Source organism: Lemur catta, chromosome 5 (genome assembly GCF_020740605.2).
Source record: "Lemur catta isolate mLemCat1 chromosome 5, mLemCat1.pri, whole genome shotgun sequence".
NCBI lineage: Eukaryota > Metazoa > Chordata > Mammalia > Primates > Lemuridae > Lemur > Lemur catta.
This window is the reverse complement of record NC_059132.1, coordinates 52,659,523-52,680,547: the sequence shown is the minus strand read 5'-3', so window position 1 is coordinate 52,680,547 and position 21,025 is coordinate 52,659,523. Positions and strand designations below refer to the sequence as shown.

Below are 21,025 nucleotides of genomic sequence, written 5' to 3'. Positions count from 1 at the left end.
TCGGAGCTAGCCACATCATAAAGGACCCTACAAAGAAGTTCTAGATTTTATCTTCAAAGCAAGAGACATTCCAAACGCTCTCAAGGAAGGAACAGACACAATTCAGTTCTGTATTAGAAAGAACACCGACAACAGTTATAGACTAGAATAAGCAAAACAGGGAGCAACTAGGAGACCAGTCAACGAACCACCTCAGTAAATCAGGAGATAGATTACCAAGACCTGACTAAGGGAGAGGTAGTAGAGACTGACAGAGAAAGTTAAAGGTAGGAAATTAGTTTCTAGCAATAGTGAAACCACCAACCAAATGGTTTTGAGAAAAAGATTTTAAATAAGCTAAATGCCTGAGGGACATTCAAATGCAAACATCTGGTTAGATATATTGGTCTGGAGCTCAAGGGTTCAGAGCCTGAGATGTAGCATTAGACTTGAGACTCTTCAAGATATTCGCAGCCATGAAAATACAAGGTCGAGAACATGCAACGATAGAATAAGCAGAGTGAAAGGTAAAAAAAAATCCTGGGAATCATCCTGAGCAACACCAGCATTATGGAGCTGATGACACAATTTGAAGTATAAAAGAACTGGCTTTCTGATTATGCAGCTATGAAGTTAGAAATGGTTACAACTCTGTGCCTATTTCAACATGGGGCCTCTCTCAACCACTTTATCCTTGTTATCTGACTTTATTAATATCTTTTGGCCTAATCACACCAGGAAAACAGAGGCATTCAGATCCCACTTTTCCAAATACCAAAAGGCAGTTAAATAAAAGCTGTCATTTAATTCCAAGTGTTCACTTTCTGCTTTTTCATACTGTTGACAATGAGCAAATAAAGTAAAAGGAATAATCTACTGAATACACTTATTTTGTCAATTAAACATAAGAGGACTGCTAAGAGGGGTTAAATGATTGACTTCAAATACAGGTCAGCTTACCCACACAGCCCAATAGCTTCATTCTGGTAGCTGAACAAATGACCCCACAGTTGCTTTACGGGATCTCCTGATACTGCAATAAAGTTATCAGGAAATACTATAGGATAGAGATCCAATGATTCTAGATAATTAGTTCTTAAATAGGGATATGCACCAAAATTCAGTATGGATGGAGCTTTCTCAAAATGCCTATCTTGCCCAAAGGTCTACTTTATGAACTTTTGGGGTGAGGCTCAAACTACTATATTTTAATAGTCCCATAAGTGATTCTGATGTACACATACACACACCACATACAGATCCCAAGTTGAAAAGCAATATATAAAAGTTGGTTCCAGGCTCTACCAGGGAGTTCTCATTTGGAAGCTTCTAAATCACATCCTAATCCCCAGGAAGCTCCTCCAATCGAGAACATAAAAATATATATTTCCCAATCAAAACCTAAAATTCTAAGCCCCAACCCCTGCAAAACATCTATGAATCACCTAGTGGCTTTGATTACTAGCTTTGAGAGGATTTAACTTCTCAGCAGAATTCAGAAAAAGGCGGTGTAAAAAAAGTCATGGAAAATGAGTCATTGTCCCTCCATGGCTTAATTCCAATTCTCATTTTAATAACAAACCTACCAGAAAAACTTGGTTAATATCACCAACTCAAGCTTTAACTTCAACTAGTATTTAAGCATAACCAGATCCAACCTGCTATACTGGAATATTGAGATTCTACTTTTCTAAACACCAAAATTTCCAAGATTCCAACTTTCCAATTACATCATATTATAAATCAAAACAAAAATAATTATCCAAGAATAGCAAATGATTTTTCCCGCCAAAATTTACACTTACCCATCCCTTCCTTTACTGACAATTTTTACTTCAAAATAATAAATCCCACAGGCTGCTGGTATCGGATGTGTGGCACGAACTGACGCTGCATCTTTTGGGGTTTTGCCATGACCTGCATATGAAACAGGAAAGAAAAAAAAAATCAAATGACATTCACTGAAGTATGAAAATGAAAATCTTAATTCAGGAACAAATAGGTTTTGGAATGATACATAATTTCTGCTCCCATTAGTTCAAATAATTAAAGACTTAATGAAACATTTATCATCTCAATTAATCCAATATGCAAAATAGTCCAAGTTAGTCACAGAACTCTTCACACTTACTAGTCTTATTAGGATTTCAGAATCTAAACACATATATTGAACCTAGCAGCCCTTTATACAAATTAAAGTATTTTGGAGTAGACTATATATTTAAGAAAAAAGGGCTGTATTTGAAAAACATAATGAGAAAATAATCTCATCAGATCTAAATATGCACGTACTTTACAAAATTTCTATACACTGTTTTGCCAAATGGCCTGCTTTAGAAACCAGAAGTACCCTCTGATAGAGTGTATTTTTAAGTGAAATTTTATACAATTATATTGATTTGGCAAAACAGCTTTCTTGTTTTAAGAATTTATAATTTTGTTCTTTGACATACCTTATTAATTCTATACAAAGTCTGAGTCATAAAATTTCTTTGGTCAATAACAATTTACTGAGAAATATATCTAATCTCTAGTTGCATTTTGTTTATTTTTCTTTAAGACAAGAAATAACACCATACCACTGCTAACATTTTAAGAAATCTGTTAGAAAATGACTTTTAAAGTTTTTAAACTAGCTATTCCTCAATTCTAATCCCAGAGTTTCCTTTACTCACACTTTCCCTACCCCTCACCCGAGACACAAATTACCTTGAAAGCTAGCATGTGAACAAAATTGAATAAGCAAAATAAATTATGTCCATAAAACCACAAAAGAATAAAGACAGAAGTTGAAGTAGCATGTCAGAAAGTACACAAAGAGTATGAGTGAGATAAGTCTCCATAATCCCCAAAAGGACTGTATGAGAAACAATACTCTAAATTGTTATTCAGGTATTCTAGTTCAGTATGCTTCACTCAATACAAACCTGTCATTAATCTTTCAGTCATACTGTAAGATTACCTTCATGGGTAGCAGAATTCTTCTCAAATTTGCCATGATTGTTTTAAAACTAAACACTTTCTTTTAAGTCAAAATTTTTTTCTTAAGATATACAATAAATCATCACAAATGAGACATATTCCTTTACCATGTACTCTACCAAATTGCCAGCGCGTACCTTATTATTAAACAGTTAAATTTACATTTGCAATGCAAATTAATAAATGTTCACACACACACCCACCCCCCACCCGCAGAAACAAAACAACAAAAATGAAATGAACTAAGCCACTTCTTCCTATTACCAGGAAAACTTGGATTATGGGCAGAAGTTCTTAGCCTTGTGACCATAAGGAGTCAATAAGCTTAGTTAAGAAGAAGAAATGGAAGCAGCAATGTACAATGCCCCAAAACTACTTTAACACACATAGGTAATAGCTTTACACTGAGCTAACCAGCAGGAAAACAGTAACAGCCCAAATCTACACTATAATCACTTTTTAACAAACATTTAATAAATTATGGTTTGAGTAAAACATTTTTTTTAATCAAAATATGTTCAAATAACTAGGTTACCTCGGAGAAGGTCATGTAAACTAAATGCATATTTAAAAATTAGATAGTTAAACAAACAAATCTAAACAAAACTCTGACAAAACAGAATCTAACTGGAGTCCTAAATCTACTAGATTTTATTATTGGTTTTTGGTTTTTTTTTGAAGGGAAGTGACCCAAACTTTTAGGGATAAGGTAATTTCAAGGTATACTTAATAATAAATAATAGTTAACATATATTTAATATTATGTGAAAAGGCACTGTTCTGAGGGCATTTCATTTATAACTCATTTAATATTCAAAACAACCCCAGGAGGTAGGTACTACTTATTATCATTTCACAGTTGGAGGAAACTAAATGAAGATAAAGAAACTCACCCAATGACTAAGAATTCCAAAACAGGATTTGTGCTGGTATTTAAATTTAAGAAGCCTCATCCAGTGTGAGCTCTGAACCCACAAGAAGGATTTAGTTACAATAAGCATTCTAGGATCACTTCACATTTATCCCCATCTCCTATTCTTGCTACTTCTATGGGAAAAGAGAAAGAAAACTAGTATTTTAGAGTAAACAATCTCTCGAAGTGTTAGGTGCTTTTGCATGGATTTTTCTCATTTTTAAAAATGATGTTTTTACAGAGATTATATAACATGCCCCAAATTGGTAGAATCATACATTAAATCCATACATGAATTAAAATCCCATACATCTTTCCATTATGCAAAAATAACGAAAAAGTACTACATAATCATACATTAAGAACCCATTATATTTATTATGATTTACTAACACATTGTAGAAAAATTCTGTAAATGTTAAAACTAAAAGAATTTGTTTCATGTTTAAATTCAATTTAAAAGATAGAAGCAAAAGTTTAGATGTAAGATTAAAAGAATTCATGCTATTTCTTAGACAAGACTAGTACAGGTTGAATATCCCTTATCCAAAATTGGGATCAGAAACGTTTTGGATTTCAATTTTTTTTTTCAGATTTTGGAAAATTTGCATATATTTACCCAGTTGAACATTCCACAACCAAATGTTACAATAAGCTTTTCCTTTGAGCATCATGTTGTAGCTCAAAAAGTTTTGGATTTTGGATTTTTGGATGTGGGATGCTCGACTTGTAATATCAGAAGCTAAGGGCCTTGTTTCTCTAACAATGCTCATCAGCTGAAAGTTTATTACTACCTTAAATTCTGTAGTAACCGAAAAAACAACCTCACATTACCAAAGTTTAAACTTTTAAAACCACAAAGTCCTCAAATGTTAAGTGTTTTCTGTATGACTCTAGAAGAAGATAAAGGTATTGCTTCAAAACTCTAAGGCTAGCAAGGCTAGCTCTTTTCATTCAAACAATCTGTTGATTCCATTTGATGAAATGGAAAGAGTTCGAAAAAATTCTTCCACCCCATCCCCATTTCCATCCACTATCTAACAAGCAGCCAGCCAGTGTCTTTCTGGAAATTTAAATCAGCCTTCCTCGCATCACCGCCGCTCAATACAATAAAATTCTTTCCAAAGCTCCTCCTTCAGCCTAGGAAGGAGGCACTTTCTGAACACCTTGTCTGACCTCACTGATATCTGCACTTTCCACCTCTTTTCTGCTCCAGCCACATTAGCCCTATTTTAGTTCTTCATACTCATCAGGCCAGAGTCTGTGCACATGCATATTTATTCCCTTCACTCTTCCTTCTTAGCCTGGTTAGGTCTCACTCATCCTTTAGATCTTTAGTTCAAATTTTTACTTCCTCAAATATCCTTCCTCTAACCTCTCTGACTTGGTCTAACCTTTTTATATGTACTCAACATGTATCACAACATTGACACTTACTTATTAATAATTTGGTCGTTCCTGCATTTAAATTCCTGGCCCTCTTTACTCCCACTAACTTCAGCTCTAACTTCAATCATTCTTTCTCGAAGAAGGAAGCCCAAGACCCAGGGTCTAATGCTGCGAAGGATCAGCAGACGGGGACATCAGGCACAAATGCCAGTGGAAATTTAACTGGACTTGTATTTTATTAAGATTGTAATTTCTGTACTGCAAAAACTTAAAACCTTCGGTTACGAAGTTCTAAAGGTTTTAAGTGGTTGCCCCCGCCCTATATTTCCCATAAGTCCTATTACTTTTGGCACACAATTTTGTGGAGAACACAAGATTTTTTCCAGCAATGCAATGCATTCACATCATTATAGCGGAAATGCCTGTGTCTTCCTCTAGCACACACCCTCCTATTCTCTCTTCTTTGTGAAGACTTCAGTTCTATACTTCCTTTTTAATCATGGGAACTCCAATTCCCTGAACTCTTTGTGTTTTTTCTTCCTCTTTCCTCTTCCAGGATAGGCTACATGGTAAGCACATAGAAGCTCTTAAATACCTTTGATTTCCCTCATATGCCTGTCCTTCCTTCACACCCAACCAGCAAAACCACAGCCTTTCCTCGAAATTATAATCTACCTTCCCTATCCTACACTGGACAGTTGACCACTGCTGAATAAAGAGTCCAACAATCTTGCAAATAGCCACTGCTATGAACTAATGTCAACCGGGTTCTCTCAGTGCTACCAACAGTATTTTCAGAAATCTTTAGTCAGCTTATTCCCTATTCCTCCATGGCTAGTCCACATTTTCATCATTTACTTTAAGCTTTAAGTCCTCTACTCAAATTCAGTGAGCAAACTACCTCAACTCTTTCATCAAGAAAATGGGAGGCCATTACATATGGTCATATTCAACTCTCCACTCTGCTATCACATATCATATGGTCTATGTACATATCACTTTTTACTTCTTCCACGAATTTTTTTCCTTTTGGAGACAGGATTTCACTCTGTCACCCAGGCTAGAGTGCAGTGACATCATCATAGCTCACAGCAACCTCAAACTCCTGGGCCCAAGTGATCCTCCTGCCTCAGCCTCCCAAGTAGCTGATACTACAGGCACATTCCACCACACCCAGCTAAATTTTTAGTTTTTTGTGGATAATTTTTTTTAATTTTTTGTAGAGCATCAAGATATGTTGCCCAGGCTGGTCTTGAACTCCTAGCCTCAAGCAATCCTCCCACCTCCGCCTCCCAAAGTGCTGGGATTGCCAGCAAGTAGGTACTCTCCTCTCCTCTTCAAGACCAACCACCCTGTGCTCTAGAACCACTTTCCTCCCTCTAATCCCTAACTCTGTCAGCCTCTCAAGCTCGTATTTTCATGGTCTTCCTCTCCACACTCTCCTCCTCAATCTATAAGGAAACAGTGTCCCAAAAATGTATATACCTTTCACAAAATTCTATGCCTCTGTGCTGAGTATCACTGTCAGTAATGTACTAGAGTTGGTGGTATGATGACCTTTTTTTAACTTTAAAGTAATAAAAACCAAGTATAGCCAATCAATTTTATTTGTTAAAATGTTAAATTTTATACACACTTATTAGAACACCATACCTTGGACTAGTATCATATTCTCATTTAACTATGTCATTTTGGTTTTACCAACAACCAAGTTAAAATAAGATTGAGTTCTAGGCCCAGCACGGTGGCTCACACCTATAATCCTAGCACTCTGGGAGGCAGAGGTGGGAGGATCGCTTGAGGTCAGGAGTTCAAGACCACCCTCAGCAAGAGCAAGACCCTGTCTCTACTAAAAATAGAAAGAAATCAGTTGGGCAACTAAAAATAGAAAAAATTAACAGGGCGTGGTGGCACACACCTATAGTTCCAGCTACTCAGGAGGCTGAGGCAGGAAGATTGCTTGAGCCCAGGAGTTTGAGGTTGCTGTGAGCTAGGCTGATGCCACAGCACTCTATCTAGCCTGGAAAACAGAGCAAGACTCTGTCTCCCAAAAAAAATACTGACTTTTAAATGATACAGTGGTCTCTAACAGTACTTTCCAAAGGCACTTTTAAGGACAATTTTGATTATATGGGATTTTTCATCTTACATGCTGACATTAGAAGCTAAATCACAGATAAAACATAAGTCTACTATACCTCCACTATGAGATACTAAAAACTTGAAAAAAAAAAAAACAAACCTGTCTTAACCTCCATCCTCTTCTAGGTATTGCCTAATCTCTTCCTTCATCTCTATTTCTCAAGAGTAATCTATATTGAGTATCCTCTACACTTGGTCCCTTTCGTTTACTCTTTCAACCCACTAAAATCTGGTTTTTGCCCCCATAACTCAATTCAAACTGCTCTCCCAAAGGTCACAATGATCTAATTTCCAAACCCAGTGGAAAACTGTCTGTTCCTATCCCACTAAACCTATCTGTTGCACTGGACACTAAAGAGCACTTCCTCATTTCTGAAATTCTCCTGCTTAGCTTCTGTGACATCACACTTTCCTCACTGTCCAGGGACCTGTCAACTATTTCTTCTTGGACTCCATCCAGTCTTTCAATGTCAGTGTTGCTCAGGGTTCTATCCTTGGCCCACTGCTTTTCTCACTGTACTTCTCTCTCTCTCTCTCTCCTTCTCTCTCTCTCACGCTAAGTTTCAACTATCACCTACAGGTGACTCCTAAATCAGTCATGACCTAGACCTCTCTCCCAAGCTTCAGGCCAATTCTGGTTCTGGTACCTATCAACCCTTCCTAGGAGAAATTGCCTCACACACTGTCCCTACTTAAAGAAGTGGGACCCAGATTATCTTTGTGCCAGGAGGACATTTTGTATTTTATAATTACCCCCCCCACCCCTACAGCTGATTCAACACAGGTTAACACCTGATCTGAAGGCCATCAATTCACACCATAGCATATAAGGAAAAGCTCTGCCCACCGAAGAATCATGCCAATTAGCTAGGCCAATCTGATAAGTCTCTCAGGAATTTCAAATAAGAAGGAAAGCCAGTCAGTAGGGAAAAAGAAATAAGAAAACAACTAGAAACTAGCGACTGTAGCTGAGTCACTTTCACATTAGAACAGAGTAAAAAGTCATGAATTCTAGCTGTTAAGATCACTTAGGGCCCCCTTAACTCCAGAAGACCTGTTCCTGTTCTTGTAAGGATTGTTTCTTTGGCTTCCTCTGGTTTCCATGAAGTCAGATCACAGGGTTAAGATTTCCATTTTTACTTATCTCCAAATATAACACTGACTTTTTCATAATCATTATTTGCTTCATGGTTCACTTCAAGAACCTAACTGCTAAAAACCCAAACATCATTCTAACAGAGTTAGAAACCCACAAGTCATCTTTGATTTCTCTATCATTCCTCATTGCCTCTAAATTACCGCTAAATATCTCACAAATATGTCTACTCTTCTCTGCCCCTATCACTGACCAAGTTGAGGTCCTTATTTGTAACATGGTCTACTGCAACAGTCTTCTAAATGAGTTTACTATTTCCAGTCTTGTACCTCTTGAATTTATCTTAAAATTGGTAGTGTAATCTGACAAAAAACAATATATGAGCCAGTCACTTCCTATTTAAAATCCTCTGATGATTCTCCAACTCCTACAGAATAAGATCTAAACTCAATAAAGGCCAGGTACAGTGGCTCACACCTGTAATCCTAGTACTCTGGGAGGCCAAGGCAGGAGGATTGCTTGAGCTCAGGAGTTTGAGACTTGCCTGAGCAAGAAAGAGACCCCATCTTTAAAAAAAAATAGAAAAATCAGCCAGGTGTTGTGGTGGCACACGCCTGTAGTCCCAGCTACTCGGGAAGCTGAGGCAGGAGGATTGCTTGAGCCCAGGAGTTTGAGGTTGCAGTGAGCTATGATGAGACCACTGCACTCTACCTAGGGCCACAGATTAAGACTCTGTCTCATTCATTCATTCATGCATACATACATAAATAAATAAACTCAATAAAATATTCCATACAGCCCCTCACTGATCTTTTCCCAGTTGCTCCTTGTCATCTACTCTGACTTCCAAAAACCTAAAATTGCTTATAAAACCAAACATAAACAGTAATTCTCTCCTCTATGCTTTTGGTTTTCCTCCACTTGTCATGCCCAGTCCCTCTTCTTCCCCTATATTCTACTCCTCCTCTTTTAAGACTGACCACTGGCCTCAACTCCTCGAAAAAGCTACCCCTGACTCACTTCCTCCATCCTTTCCAATGTCAGCCTAGGTCAGATGCTCCTCCTATCTTCCACAGTACTCTTTGTAACACTCCCCTTACTATTCTAGTTTATATTCTTTGAGCTCTTTGAATTCAAAGACAGCATCTTATTCACCTGAGTGTCCAGAACCTGTCACAAAGTAACATTCACTAAAAGCTTGTTAAATAAATGAAGAAACAGTGAACAAGACATACAAATTGTCTAGCAGAATGTATAATTACCATTATTGTCTACTTTTGAGTATGATTATTAGATTCACTTGATTCTTGCAGTTACCAACTGGCATTTTTAAAGCTAATTACCCAAAATCTTGGCAAAGAGATCCCTGAGAAAAGCTCAGTTTGGTTTTTAAATTCTTTGATTTTAAGAAACATTTTTATATCACCCCCATAATTCTTAACAGACATTTACATAGGCAAGCATCTGTTGAAATATTTGTTCAACCTTAGAAGTACAAGAAATTCGATAAGCAATTATATTTAAGAAGTGTCAAAAAGGCCAGGTGCAGTGGTTCACACCTGCAATCCCAGCATTTTGGGAGGCCCAGGAGGAAGGATCACTTGAGATCAGCAGTTGAGACCAGCCTGGGCAACATAACAAGATCCTGTCTCTATTTAAAAAAAAATTTTTTTAATCAGCCAGGCATGGTGGTGCACACCTGTACTCCCAACTATTTGGAAGGCTGAGTCCAGGAGTTCAAGTAAGCTATGACTGTGCCACTGCACTCCAGCCTGGGTGACAGAGTGAAACCCTGGCTCTTAAAAAAAAAAAAAAAAAAGAAGTGTTAAAAGACTAATGACTGGGGATGCAGAGGGGGACGGAATTAGGTATACCAAAAGTTCAACCTATTTGGTTAGATGCTGTTAATAATGCTTCAATAAAAGATGCAATTCATTATTTCATTGCTTCATATCTTTCCAACTTTCACTTATCTTCCATTTCTCCTAAACTGTCCTAAATCAGTAAAATCAAGGTGTCTGGACTTTTCCAAAGCATTAGTGTGTTCCAGTTACCTTTTTCCCCCAGAGGAAGTACTTTTAATCTCAACTATTCTTCAAAAAGTTCTAAATGTGATCACAGGATTTTATCTATTTGAGATAATTAAGCCTCATACAAACTGAAAGAGGCAATAATATGTATAGTGGAAAGAACACTAAATTTGGAGTCAGTGAAAATTAGTTTCCAATCCTGGCTTACTTGCGACTGGGAAAATCTAACCTCCAGGTGCTCCTACTTTCTCAAATCTAAAATGAGAATTCCAATATCTTGTCCAGATCTACTTTGTGTGTATGTATCAAAACACTCTGTAAAGTATCTAAATAGCAGAAATAACTTGAAAAATATCTGCAATCTGTAATTGAAACATTTAGACTACATCCACTGTCATACTCATTACAATGCTTTAAAGTAGAATAAAGTCATCATTACAACTAAGTCTAAACTTGTCACATTTGTATTTATTCAATAGTGACAAGAATTTTAAAAATAGGAAGGGCCATCCCTGGGTTTTCCAATAGTTGGTGTGTGACTGCTAAGCAAAGGCCTTTCCAATAATTTTTAACATATAGTATACACACCCTGTCATTCCTCTGCAATCCAATCATGTTTTCCTGCATGTCTGGTATTGTTTAACATTAATCCCTTCAAATGAATTAAGGAACAATACTCCTTCCAAAACAGTAATTTCAATTTAGAAGAATAACATCTTAAAAACAGAATATGTTCAGACCAAAAGAAACCAAGCTAGCTACGTCTATTTTAAAGATAAAATCCTCACCATTCTGGAAAATAATTATGATCAATCTTTTGACATTCTGTACTATGCAATATATGAATAGTAGTTTTAATGTTAAAAGTCTCAAAATGCTTAAGTAAAATCAATGCAAAACAATGATAGGTTAAATAAAAATTCACTCTTCTTATTTTGTGATTTCAAAGTTTTATTATCCGCTATTTATGACATTTTCCCTTTGCTACTTGGGACAGAGTTGCCCAGTACATTTGGTGTGGTCCTCTCAGAAGGCACACAGAGAAACAACAGTAATAGCAACAGAAAACTCACACACACTCAATAATAACAAGACAAGAACAGGAGGCAGTCAAAGGGGGAAAAAAAGAGACTGTGACAAGAGGGAAGGGAGAGACAAAGGGGAGATAGGAGGGAGGGAGAGAAAAGAAAAAGAATGACAAACAACAAAATCTGTTTTTCCAGAAATAATGGTTTATGTTTATAAAAGAGTGACATTTCCAGAAAGAGAATCTTAGTATTACACAACAGAAAGTAATAAAGAGGCCAACAGGAAAAATAATTGAGACGGCAGTGTCATAAATATTCCAAACGCCAACCAATTTCACATAAACATGTACTCTTCCCTGACCCAAATCATCAATTTTATGTAAAAGTAAAACTAATCAAGGCACATTACAGTGCTAAATAAACTGTAATCACAAATCTTAGATATCATGGAAATTCAGAGCTGGAAATTTCCTTACCAACCATCCAGCTCAACTCCCACACTTGGAGGAATAAACTGAGGCCCTGTCTCATAACTACAATCACAAATGACTACAGGACTCAGGAAACCTGGGATTCTTTGTTCAGTAATCTTCCATATATACTGCCTCTGATTTTATAAACTAATTATTTACTATCAACCATAAATTTAAAATGATAAAGTTCTGTCACATCTAACAAAAGCTTTCTGGTAGCCTGATCAGAAGTAAACACTTCATAACACTGTTCACACGGATTAAAAAACAAAATTAAATAACACTGCACAAGGGAATTAACAAAATGTCCTAAGAAAAAACAAAAATCCTCTATTTTGAAATTTTCAACCGTTCAGATTAAGGAACATAACATTTAAAATTAAAAGTACTTCTCTGCATCTATGGCAAGAATAAAAAGGAGGAATGTTCAACAAGGCCTATTTTTGTGTGTGATTCTTTGTAGCCAAATCATTTCGTAGATTTCTGTTGCCATTCTCCTTTCCGATTAAATAGTAATTCACTTATCAAGGTTCTTCTCAAATTTCAGTCCTGTATACTTTAAGGATTTAGCCACAACATTGTGTATACCCTCTTCATACAAGTCATTAGGATCTGAGAAGACCTCTTTGTAGCCAAAGTGAGGCTCCTGCTTTAGGTTTGGGGCCTAAAAGGCTGGATATGTTTCCAGACAGACCGATACGTTAGATTGTTTTTCTTCCACACAAGTAAACTTGAGGCATGCTATTAATATGGACTACATTTCACAAATCCCCATAGCAATTTACAATTTTATGTACAACGGATTTGCTTCAAGCTTTGTTTTAACCTAGAAGAGGTAGGTGAGCAAGGAGGGGGCAGGCACAAGCCTAAGGTGGTTGTTTTTAACTGCAGGTGTAAAATATAAGCCAATTTTCTTTAAAGTACTGAATAGCATTTTTAATAAATCCTTGTTTTCAGCAAGACTTCATACCATACCCAACACGTAAATACCTGTATAGGGCATTTCCAGTGTGGAGTGGTGGGTTTCTGCTTCCCTAAGAAAACGGGTACTCCTGCGGTTTCCCCTCTTGCCCTCCCAGTTGCTGTTAGTAAGATACACGGAGGGCAAACTTGGGCCCCTTGTCCTTTTGTCCCCCTAGACAATCTTCTGGCCTAATTTTGATTACTCCTCCCCCTATGTATCCCTGCTCTCCCTTAATCAGAAATCATACCTCAGAATCGTACCTCTCTTCCCCCTCTGTAAAAAGAGAACGCCTGACCCACCACCTGGAGAACAATGTAACCCAACTCCGAGTCCATAGATTCCTCTACCCAAGCCCCAGGATTTATCTTAAAGGGAAACCAGAAAGCGAGTTCTGTCCGGTCATCCCGGATTCCCTCAAGGTGTCCTACGCCTGGCCTGGGATTACCAGCTCCTTTCTGCCAGGAGCATTATACTCACCTTCCTTTTCCAACGGCTCGCCCCTCACCCTCGGACCTTGCACCGTGACCCCAATGCCCACCCTCGGAGCAGCGGAACCGGCGGCGAGTCACCTCGGAGGGCACAAGCCTGCGGGGGCGGGGGGCGGGGGGCGGGGGCGGGTCGAGAGCGTCGCAGGCGGCGGCCGGACACGTCGGGTCAGCGCCCCACTCCCACCGCAGGACACACGCCCAGTACCTTTGTAGTGCACCCGCAGGTTGTTCTGAGAGAGGCCGATGTAGCTGAACTTGTCCTTCGGGCTCCAGGACCGAGGCAGCGGCGTCTCTTGTTCGTCCACGGCCGGGTAGAGGCGCTTCAGCCGCCGCTGCAGCTCCTTCTCCTGCTCGTTCAGGGCCGAGTCCCCGTGCGGGAAGGGGGCCGCGGCGCTGCTGCCGGCCGCCAGGGCTGGGGCCGGGGCGCCTCCGGCCGGGCAGGGGCCCGCGGCCAGGCCCGGGGGCGCGGGGGGCGCGCTGGCGGGGGCGGCCGCCGAGGCAGGGGGCGGCGGGGGCGGCGGGGGCGGCGGCGGGGCTGCGGTGGCCGGAGGCGGCGGCGGGGGCGGGGGGTGGAGGAGCAGGGTGGCCGCCGCGGCCCCCAAGCCGCCGCCGCCCGCGCCGCCTCCGGGCGACCCGGCAGGAGAAGAGCCGGCGCTGACGGCCGGGGGCGCGGGCAGGACGACTCCAGAGACTGGGGCCACGGCCGCCGGCGGTGGCGGCGGCAGCTGCTGCTGCTGTTGTTGTTGCTGCTGCTGCTGCGGCGGCGGCGGCTGCCCGGACATCCCGGCCGCGACTCAGCCTGCAGCCACCTCCACCTCTTCTTCCTCCTCTGCTTCCCGGGGGCGCTGTCGCTGCGGCCGCCGGCACCAGGCGCCCAGTCCGCCCGCCCCGGAAGCAGGCGACGGGCCGCGCGCCCAGGGAGAGCGCGGCGGTTGGGGAGCTTGGCGACGCGGGCGTGGGCGGCGGGCCCGGGGAGGCCCCGAGAGAACGGTGACCGGAGAGCGGGCGCGCGGCCCGGGGACGAGGCGCCCGGGGCGGGGGCGACGCGAGAGCGCGGGAGCGGAAGGCGCGCTGGCGGCCGCTGCTCTCGCGGCTGTTTCCCGACGGGCGGGCCGGGCCGGCGCGAGACGCTGCGCGCGGGCGGCGCTAGGCGAGGGGGCGGGACGGAGGCGAGAGGGGCGGGGGCGCGCGGGCCGCGGAGGTCTGGGCTGCGCGCGGGGAGGCGCCTCTGCCGGGCCCGCCAGCCGCTCGCTGGCAGGGGCGCGGGGCTCCCGGCACTGCGGGACCCTTCCCAGGCGCCGCCTCCTCTCTCCAGCCGGCCGCTGCCGCTGCCCCCCGAGCCGGCGAATCTCCTCCCACTTGACTTCTTTTTGTTGTCGTCGCCCCACCTCCCCACGGTAGGGCTCCTCGGAGCCGAGGCGCAGCTCTGCGTCCAGGCGAGAGTAATCGAGCCCCGCCGGGTCCCGCCAGCCCGGCCACTGGCGCTCGGGGGCCCTCCGGACCCGGACGTGCGGCGCGGGGCGCCGAGGGGAGCAGTTGCGGAGTGCCCCGGGCTCTCTCCGCGGGCCCTGAAGCGAGCTCTCGCCCGGTCCGCCCTGCCGTTGGCCGCCTCCCCCCAAAAAGGAACGTATTAATACTGCTTTTCCTGCTTCTCGGTATGTAATACCGTAACGTTGCCCATGTGGGCAGTGCTAGCCATTCCTGAAGGCAAAGTCTCCCACTATGAACTAATGAAATAGTGACTATTTCATTAGTCAGTTTTATGAGGCCTCACAGTGAACTTACAGTGGTAGAAGGTGTCACTAATAAAGATTGGCATATCTTCAGAGAGCAGGAACGGGAAGTGTATGAATACAAGATTATAGTGTGTATTTAGAAAGGGCTTCTAGAGACGTCCAAACAGTTTATAGACTCATTAATTTTCGTAACAGACCTTTTAGGTAGCAGAGAATTATGCCCATTTTTAAAACAAGGAAATATTCACTGAGGTCAGCAGAGTCAAAAATAGGACTTCCGACTTTGCAATTCCCAGTAGAGTGCTTGGTCGACTAATTTGGCACAACTTGCTAAGTGTTGCTCTCTGACCCATCATAATATTACTATTTTGTTTTCACCACTTCCCTTTGTTTAGCTTATCCTTTCCCTAGCTGGCAAAATCAAGCTTTACCCGTGTAAATTACATGAAATAAATTCTAACATTTTGTTTATTTCCAAAGATACTATGATGGTAATCATTTGGTAAAATAAGCAAGGAATGGTTTGCTGAAGAGAGAATTATTTAACTTCGTTTTGAAGAGGGTAGGTAAATGGTGATTTAATCGAATGCCCTCAATGTCTGGCCAGAACTAATAACAGTCATTTAGCCTAATTTCTCCCTCAATTACCCAGCCAACTAGATGCTCTGCTGTTCTTTAATAAAAAATATATCAGATAATTTTAACCTATTGTTTGATTACCTTTTTCAAGCCATTATACTTTGTCACGTGATTTCACTGTACTTACATTGTTCTAGAACTTTCATTTATATTACAGTGACAATGAGTCCAATGTAAGCCAAGCTCTAACAACTATAGGATAGCCATGATAGAATAAATGGACTTCAAGCTTCATTAAACTTTCCTGAAATGGTCATCAAGGATTTATTTATGAAGATAGATATTTTTTGTCAGCACATTTAGAAACAATTGAGAACTTTCCATATCCTAGGAACAGCTGAGGGAATAGAATTGTTTGACATTTTGTTGGAAGCTTTTAATAAGAGGGGCTGGTTGGTTCTCCAAACAAGCAATCTCAAGAAATTAATGATTTCATTTGTGGGAGAGAATGCTATAAAATGGGCACTTTCTCATACCAAAGGAGGTAGAGAACATTAAAAATGTCATTTTAGAAAGCTACGTACTTGATGATATTTATAAAGAGACATAAAGGAGTTCATGCCTTTTAACTTATCTATTCAAAAAATAAAAGCTAAGCAACAAAATCTAAATGTGGAAATGCTTTAGGCCTGAAAATCTTCAACAAGAAGTATTAGTGACATACTAAATATGGAAGCAATTAAATGCCCAATATGAAGGGACTAGTTGAAGAAATTATCATATACCCCACTCAATGGAATTAGGGTTACAGGAGCACATTTAGCACATTTGTGCCAATTTTTTTTAAGAAGGGCATCCCTTCTGGGCTGTGGAATTGCCAAAAGAGTAGGACAATCAATTAAAAGAAGGCATCCCTTCCTCTTGACTTAGTGGATCTCAGGCCCAATTTCAGACCCGGTCTCTCCAGGCTTCTGGCACAGGCATAGCCTGAAACAAATATTTTATGGCCTCTTAGAAATGCAGTGTTGAAGACATGGAAAAATGATTATGATGTGCTAAATGAAAAGAGGCCATATAGCACTGCCAAAATCATACCAAAAGACATGAAAGAAAATCAGGCCAGGCGCAGTGGCTCACACCTGTAATCCTAGCACTCTGGGAGGCTGAGGCGGGAGGACTGAGCTCAGGAGTTCGAGACCAGCCTGAGCAAGAGCGAGACCCCGTCTCTACTAAAAATAGAAAGAAATTATATGGACAACTAAAAATATAGAAAAATACAGAAAAAATTAGCCAAGCATAGTGGCACATGCCTGTAGTCCCAGCTACTTGGAAGGCTGAGGCAGAAGGATTGCTTGAGCCCAGGAGTTTGAGGTTGCTGTGAGCTGGGCTGATGCCACAACACTCTAGCCCTGGCAACAGAGTAAGACTCTGTCTCAAAAAAAAAAAAAAAAGAAAGAAAAGAAAATCATAAAATGTTTCTATAATGGACAATTATATAATTAAAAGCAAATTTTTATTATGAAAATATTAGAATTGCAAAAATATATAAATGTTAAAAATCCATTAGCCATGAACTTATCCGTACTCTTCTTGAACATATGTTTTCAGTCTTTACCAAGTATTGCTATAATATTCTATATCTGTATCTGCTGAGTTTCTCGGTAGCAAACAATAGGAGCCAATTCTGGCTCTCTTAAGCAGAAAAGGAACTTATTAGAAAGACATTGGATGGTTCTCAGAATTGACCAGAAGACTGGACAACCAGGCCTGAAAACACAAAGATCAAAGGAGGGCAGGCAGCATAAAAGAACTGGCCTGGGCCCTACTACTGGTCACAGAAATCACCACCAGATGCCACCTCACCACCTGTACTCTCATCTGTCTGACCTCCAGTCTTCATACCACCCACTCAGGTTTCAAAGATGACCAAGCCCAGATTGGGCGCCCATGCCAGGGTCTACCAGCAGAGATTCCCAGCTTATCCAATAGTTGGGTTATAGAGATACTAAGTTACTGAAACCTTCAGCTCAGAGTGAGACTGGAGTGGCAAGAGTCCTGAAGCTCGTCCCTTCCGGCAGTGAGCAGTCTCATGCATTTGGAGTACCGCACATATCTTGTCATTTTGTATAGGACAGGACATGACATGAAAAACTTTAGAATATATTGCTGTAATGGGAAAGGGTCCACTGATGCCCACAGTAGAGGATTTTCCGTATCAGGAAAGAGGTTCAGATGCTGGCCAGCATGTTTCAGTCAATGTCTATGACAATATCCTTCGGGATACTGAAAAATGTCCTGATAATGTGTGCCTAGATCTATAGTATGATTTTAGGGTCTGGATAAATTATCTATTGCTGTAGAACAAATCACCCTAAACTTAGTGGGTTAAAATAGCACTTACTATCACAGAGTTTCTGTGGGTCAGGAATCTGGTACAACTTCTCTGGGTCTTCTGCTTCAGGGTTTCTCACAGGCATTCAAGGTATCAGCAGGGGCTGCAGTCACCTCAAGACTTGACTGTGGAAGGATCCACTTCCAAGCCCACTGACATGGTTACTGGCAGGACTCGGTTCCTTAAGAGTTACTGGACTGATTAAGGCCCTCAGTTCCTTGCTGGCTGTTGGCCAGAAGCGGCACCCAGTGCCTTGCCACCCAGACCCCTCCAACATGGCAGCCTGCAAGCATGTAAGCCAAGAAGGCAATAGTGGGGGGACAGAAGTCATAGTCTTTTGTAACCTAACCACAGAAATGACATCCCATCACTTTGCCATGATATGTTTGTTAAAAGTAAGTCACTAGGTCTGTCCCATATTCAAGGGGAGAGGATTACACAGGCCATGAACACCAGAAGGCAGAGATCATTGAAGGCCATATTTGAAAATTGCTTCTCACAGGGTCCTTATGATTTCCAGTAACGCTGGGGGACTGCACCTGCCACATTCACATCCAGTACAGCTTCCAGACAAGAGATTGGCAAACTTATTCTGTAATGGGTTAGGTAGTAAATATTTCAGTCTCTGCGGGACATAAGGTGCCTGTCATAACTATTCAATTTTGCCATTGTGAACAAAAAGTAGCCACAGACAATACATAAACAATTGTGTGGCTTCTCTGAAAAAAAAACCAAATGGCAGATGACACCAGTGCAGTGGGAGGGCCCAGGACCCAGGACCCAGGGGCCCTGGGATGGGAGACCATCGTGGCTTCCGCGTAGGCTTTGGCCACGGCAGAGGTTAACACTGGGGCTGATGCCAAGACCTTGGAGCTCGCAGAGGCAAAGCCTAGAATAAGATGCCTGTCACCAAACTGGGCTGCCTAGTCAAGGACATGAAGATCAAGTTCCTGGAGGAGATCTATCTCTTCTCCCTACACATCAAAGAGTCTGAGATCATTGACTTTTTCCTGGGGGCATCTCTCAAGGATGAGGTTCTGAAGATTGTGCTGGTGCAAAAGCAGACCTGCACTGGCCAGGTGACCACCGGGTTCACCATGGTCTGCAATGGCTACATTGGTCTGGGTGTTGAGTGCTTCAGGGAGGGAGCCACTGCCATCTGAGGGGCCATCATCTTAGCCAAGCTCTCCATTGTCCCCATGCAGAGAGGTTACTGGAGAAACAAGATTGCCAAGCCCCACACTGTCCCTTGCAAGGTGACAGGCCTCTGTGGCTCTGTGTTGATGGGCCTTATGCCTGCCCCCAGAGGCACTGGCATCATCTTGGCCCCTGTGCCCAAGAAGTTGCTGCTGAGGGCTGGTATTGATGACTGCTACTCAGCCAGAGGCTGCACTGCCACCCTGGGCAACGTGGCCAAGGCCACCTTTGATGCCATCTCCAAGACCTACAGAGATGGCATTCATTAAGTCTCACTATTAGGAACTCACTGACCATCTCATCGAGACCCACACCAGAGTCTTGTGGCTACAGCTTTTTATTACAAGAAAGTGAATTAAGGCCGGGCACAGTGGCTCACGCCTGTAACACTAGCACTCTGGGAGGCTGAGGTGGGAAGATCATTTGAGCTCAGGAGTTCAGGATCAGCCTGAGCAAGAGTGAGACCCCGTCTCTACTAAAAATAGAAAGAAATTATCTGGACAACTAAAAATATATAGAAAAAATTAGCTGGGCATGGTGGTGCATGCCTATAGTCCCAGCTACTCGGGAGGCTGAGGCAGAAGGATTGCTTGAGCCCAGGAGTTTGAGGTTGCTGTGAACTAGGCTGATCCCACGGCACTCTAGCCTGGGCAACAGAGTGAGACTCTATCTCAAAAAAAAAAAACAGAAAGTGAATTAAGCCTGTTTAAAACAAACACAAATGGGTTTGGCTGTTATCCAATAAAATTTTATTTACAAAAATAGGCAACCGGCTGGATTTGCCCTACAGGCTGTTTGTGATCCCTGTTCTAAACCGTTATATCAACATTCCTTATAAGCCATTCTCAACACTAAATGGCAAGATGAGGTCACTAGCAATGAAATCCCAAGAATCAAGAAGTTCACTTTATCACCAATGATATGTGCTGCACCCAGTGTCCTGGACCACCTAATGCCACACGTGAGTGGAGTCAGGATATTTCTGCAGCTAGAATGTGGCAAATTGAAACAAATGAAAAATGGCTGAGCAATGCCAGGAAACTATAGCAGCAAAGAGTCTAAACTGGGGATAATTCTCAATCAGCATTTATTAAGCACCTGTTCCATATGATACCCTGTGTATGGTTCTGGGCAGAGAACAAGGAAAGAGGGAAAAAGGATAACAAGGAAAAACAGGGCAGTATGGAACCTATTCCTTCGGTGAATAGAGTCTAGTTGGAGAGGTAAGATTAGTAGAATCATCCCTCAGTATCCTCAGGGGATTGGTTCCAAGACCCCCCACGGATACCAAAATCCACAGATGCTCAAGTCCCTTATATAACATGGTGTAGTATTTGGATATAACCTACACATCCTCCCATAGACTTTAAATCATCTCTAGATTACTTAGAATACCTGATACAATGTACCTGCAATGTAGTTGTTATACTATTTGTTTAGGGAATAATGACAAGGCAAAAAAGTCCATACATGTTCGATACAGACGCTCCCATTGTAGGCCTAACTACTTTTTTAATCTTCAGTTGATTTAATCCAAGGAGGCAGAACCCGTGGCTCCCAAGGACTGACTGCACACACGAATTAGAGCAGTGCTTCTCAGACTTGAGTGTGGGGATTTGCCATATGGGACCTGAGAT

At 41.8% G+C, this 21,025-nt stretch overlaps 1 protein-coding gene and 1 pseudogene across 1 annotated transcript in view; one reads left to right on the top strand and one right to left on the bottom strand.

Annotated features, from left to right (window-relative positions):
- RANBP9 (RAN binding protein 9) overlaps positions 1-14,583 on the bottom strand; it is a 98,480-nt gene extending 83,897 nt beyond the window's left edge. The window contains exons 1-2 of the mRNA XM_045551805.1: positions 13,690-14,583; positions 1,785-1,896 (exon numbers count right to left, since the gene is read on the bottom strand). Coding sequence (XP_045407761.1) covers positions 1,785-1,896; positions 13,690-14,266 — 689 coding nt within the window. The 5' untranslated portion in view covers positions 14,267-14,583. The remainder of the gene's footprint in view (positions 1-1,784; positions 1,897-13,689) is intronic.
- On the top strand, positions 14,415-19,657 carry LOC123638778 (annotated as a pseudogene).
- Positions 19,658-21,025: the final 1,368 nt, after the last annotated feature.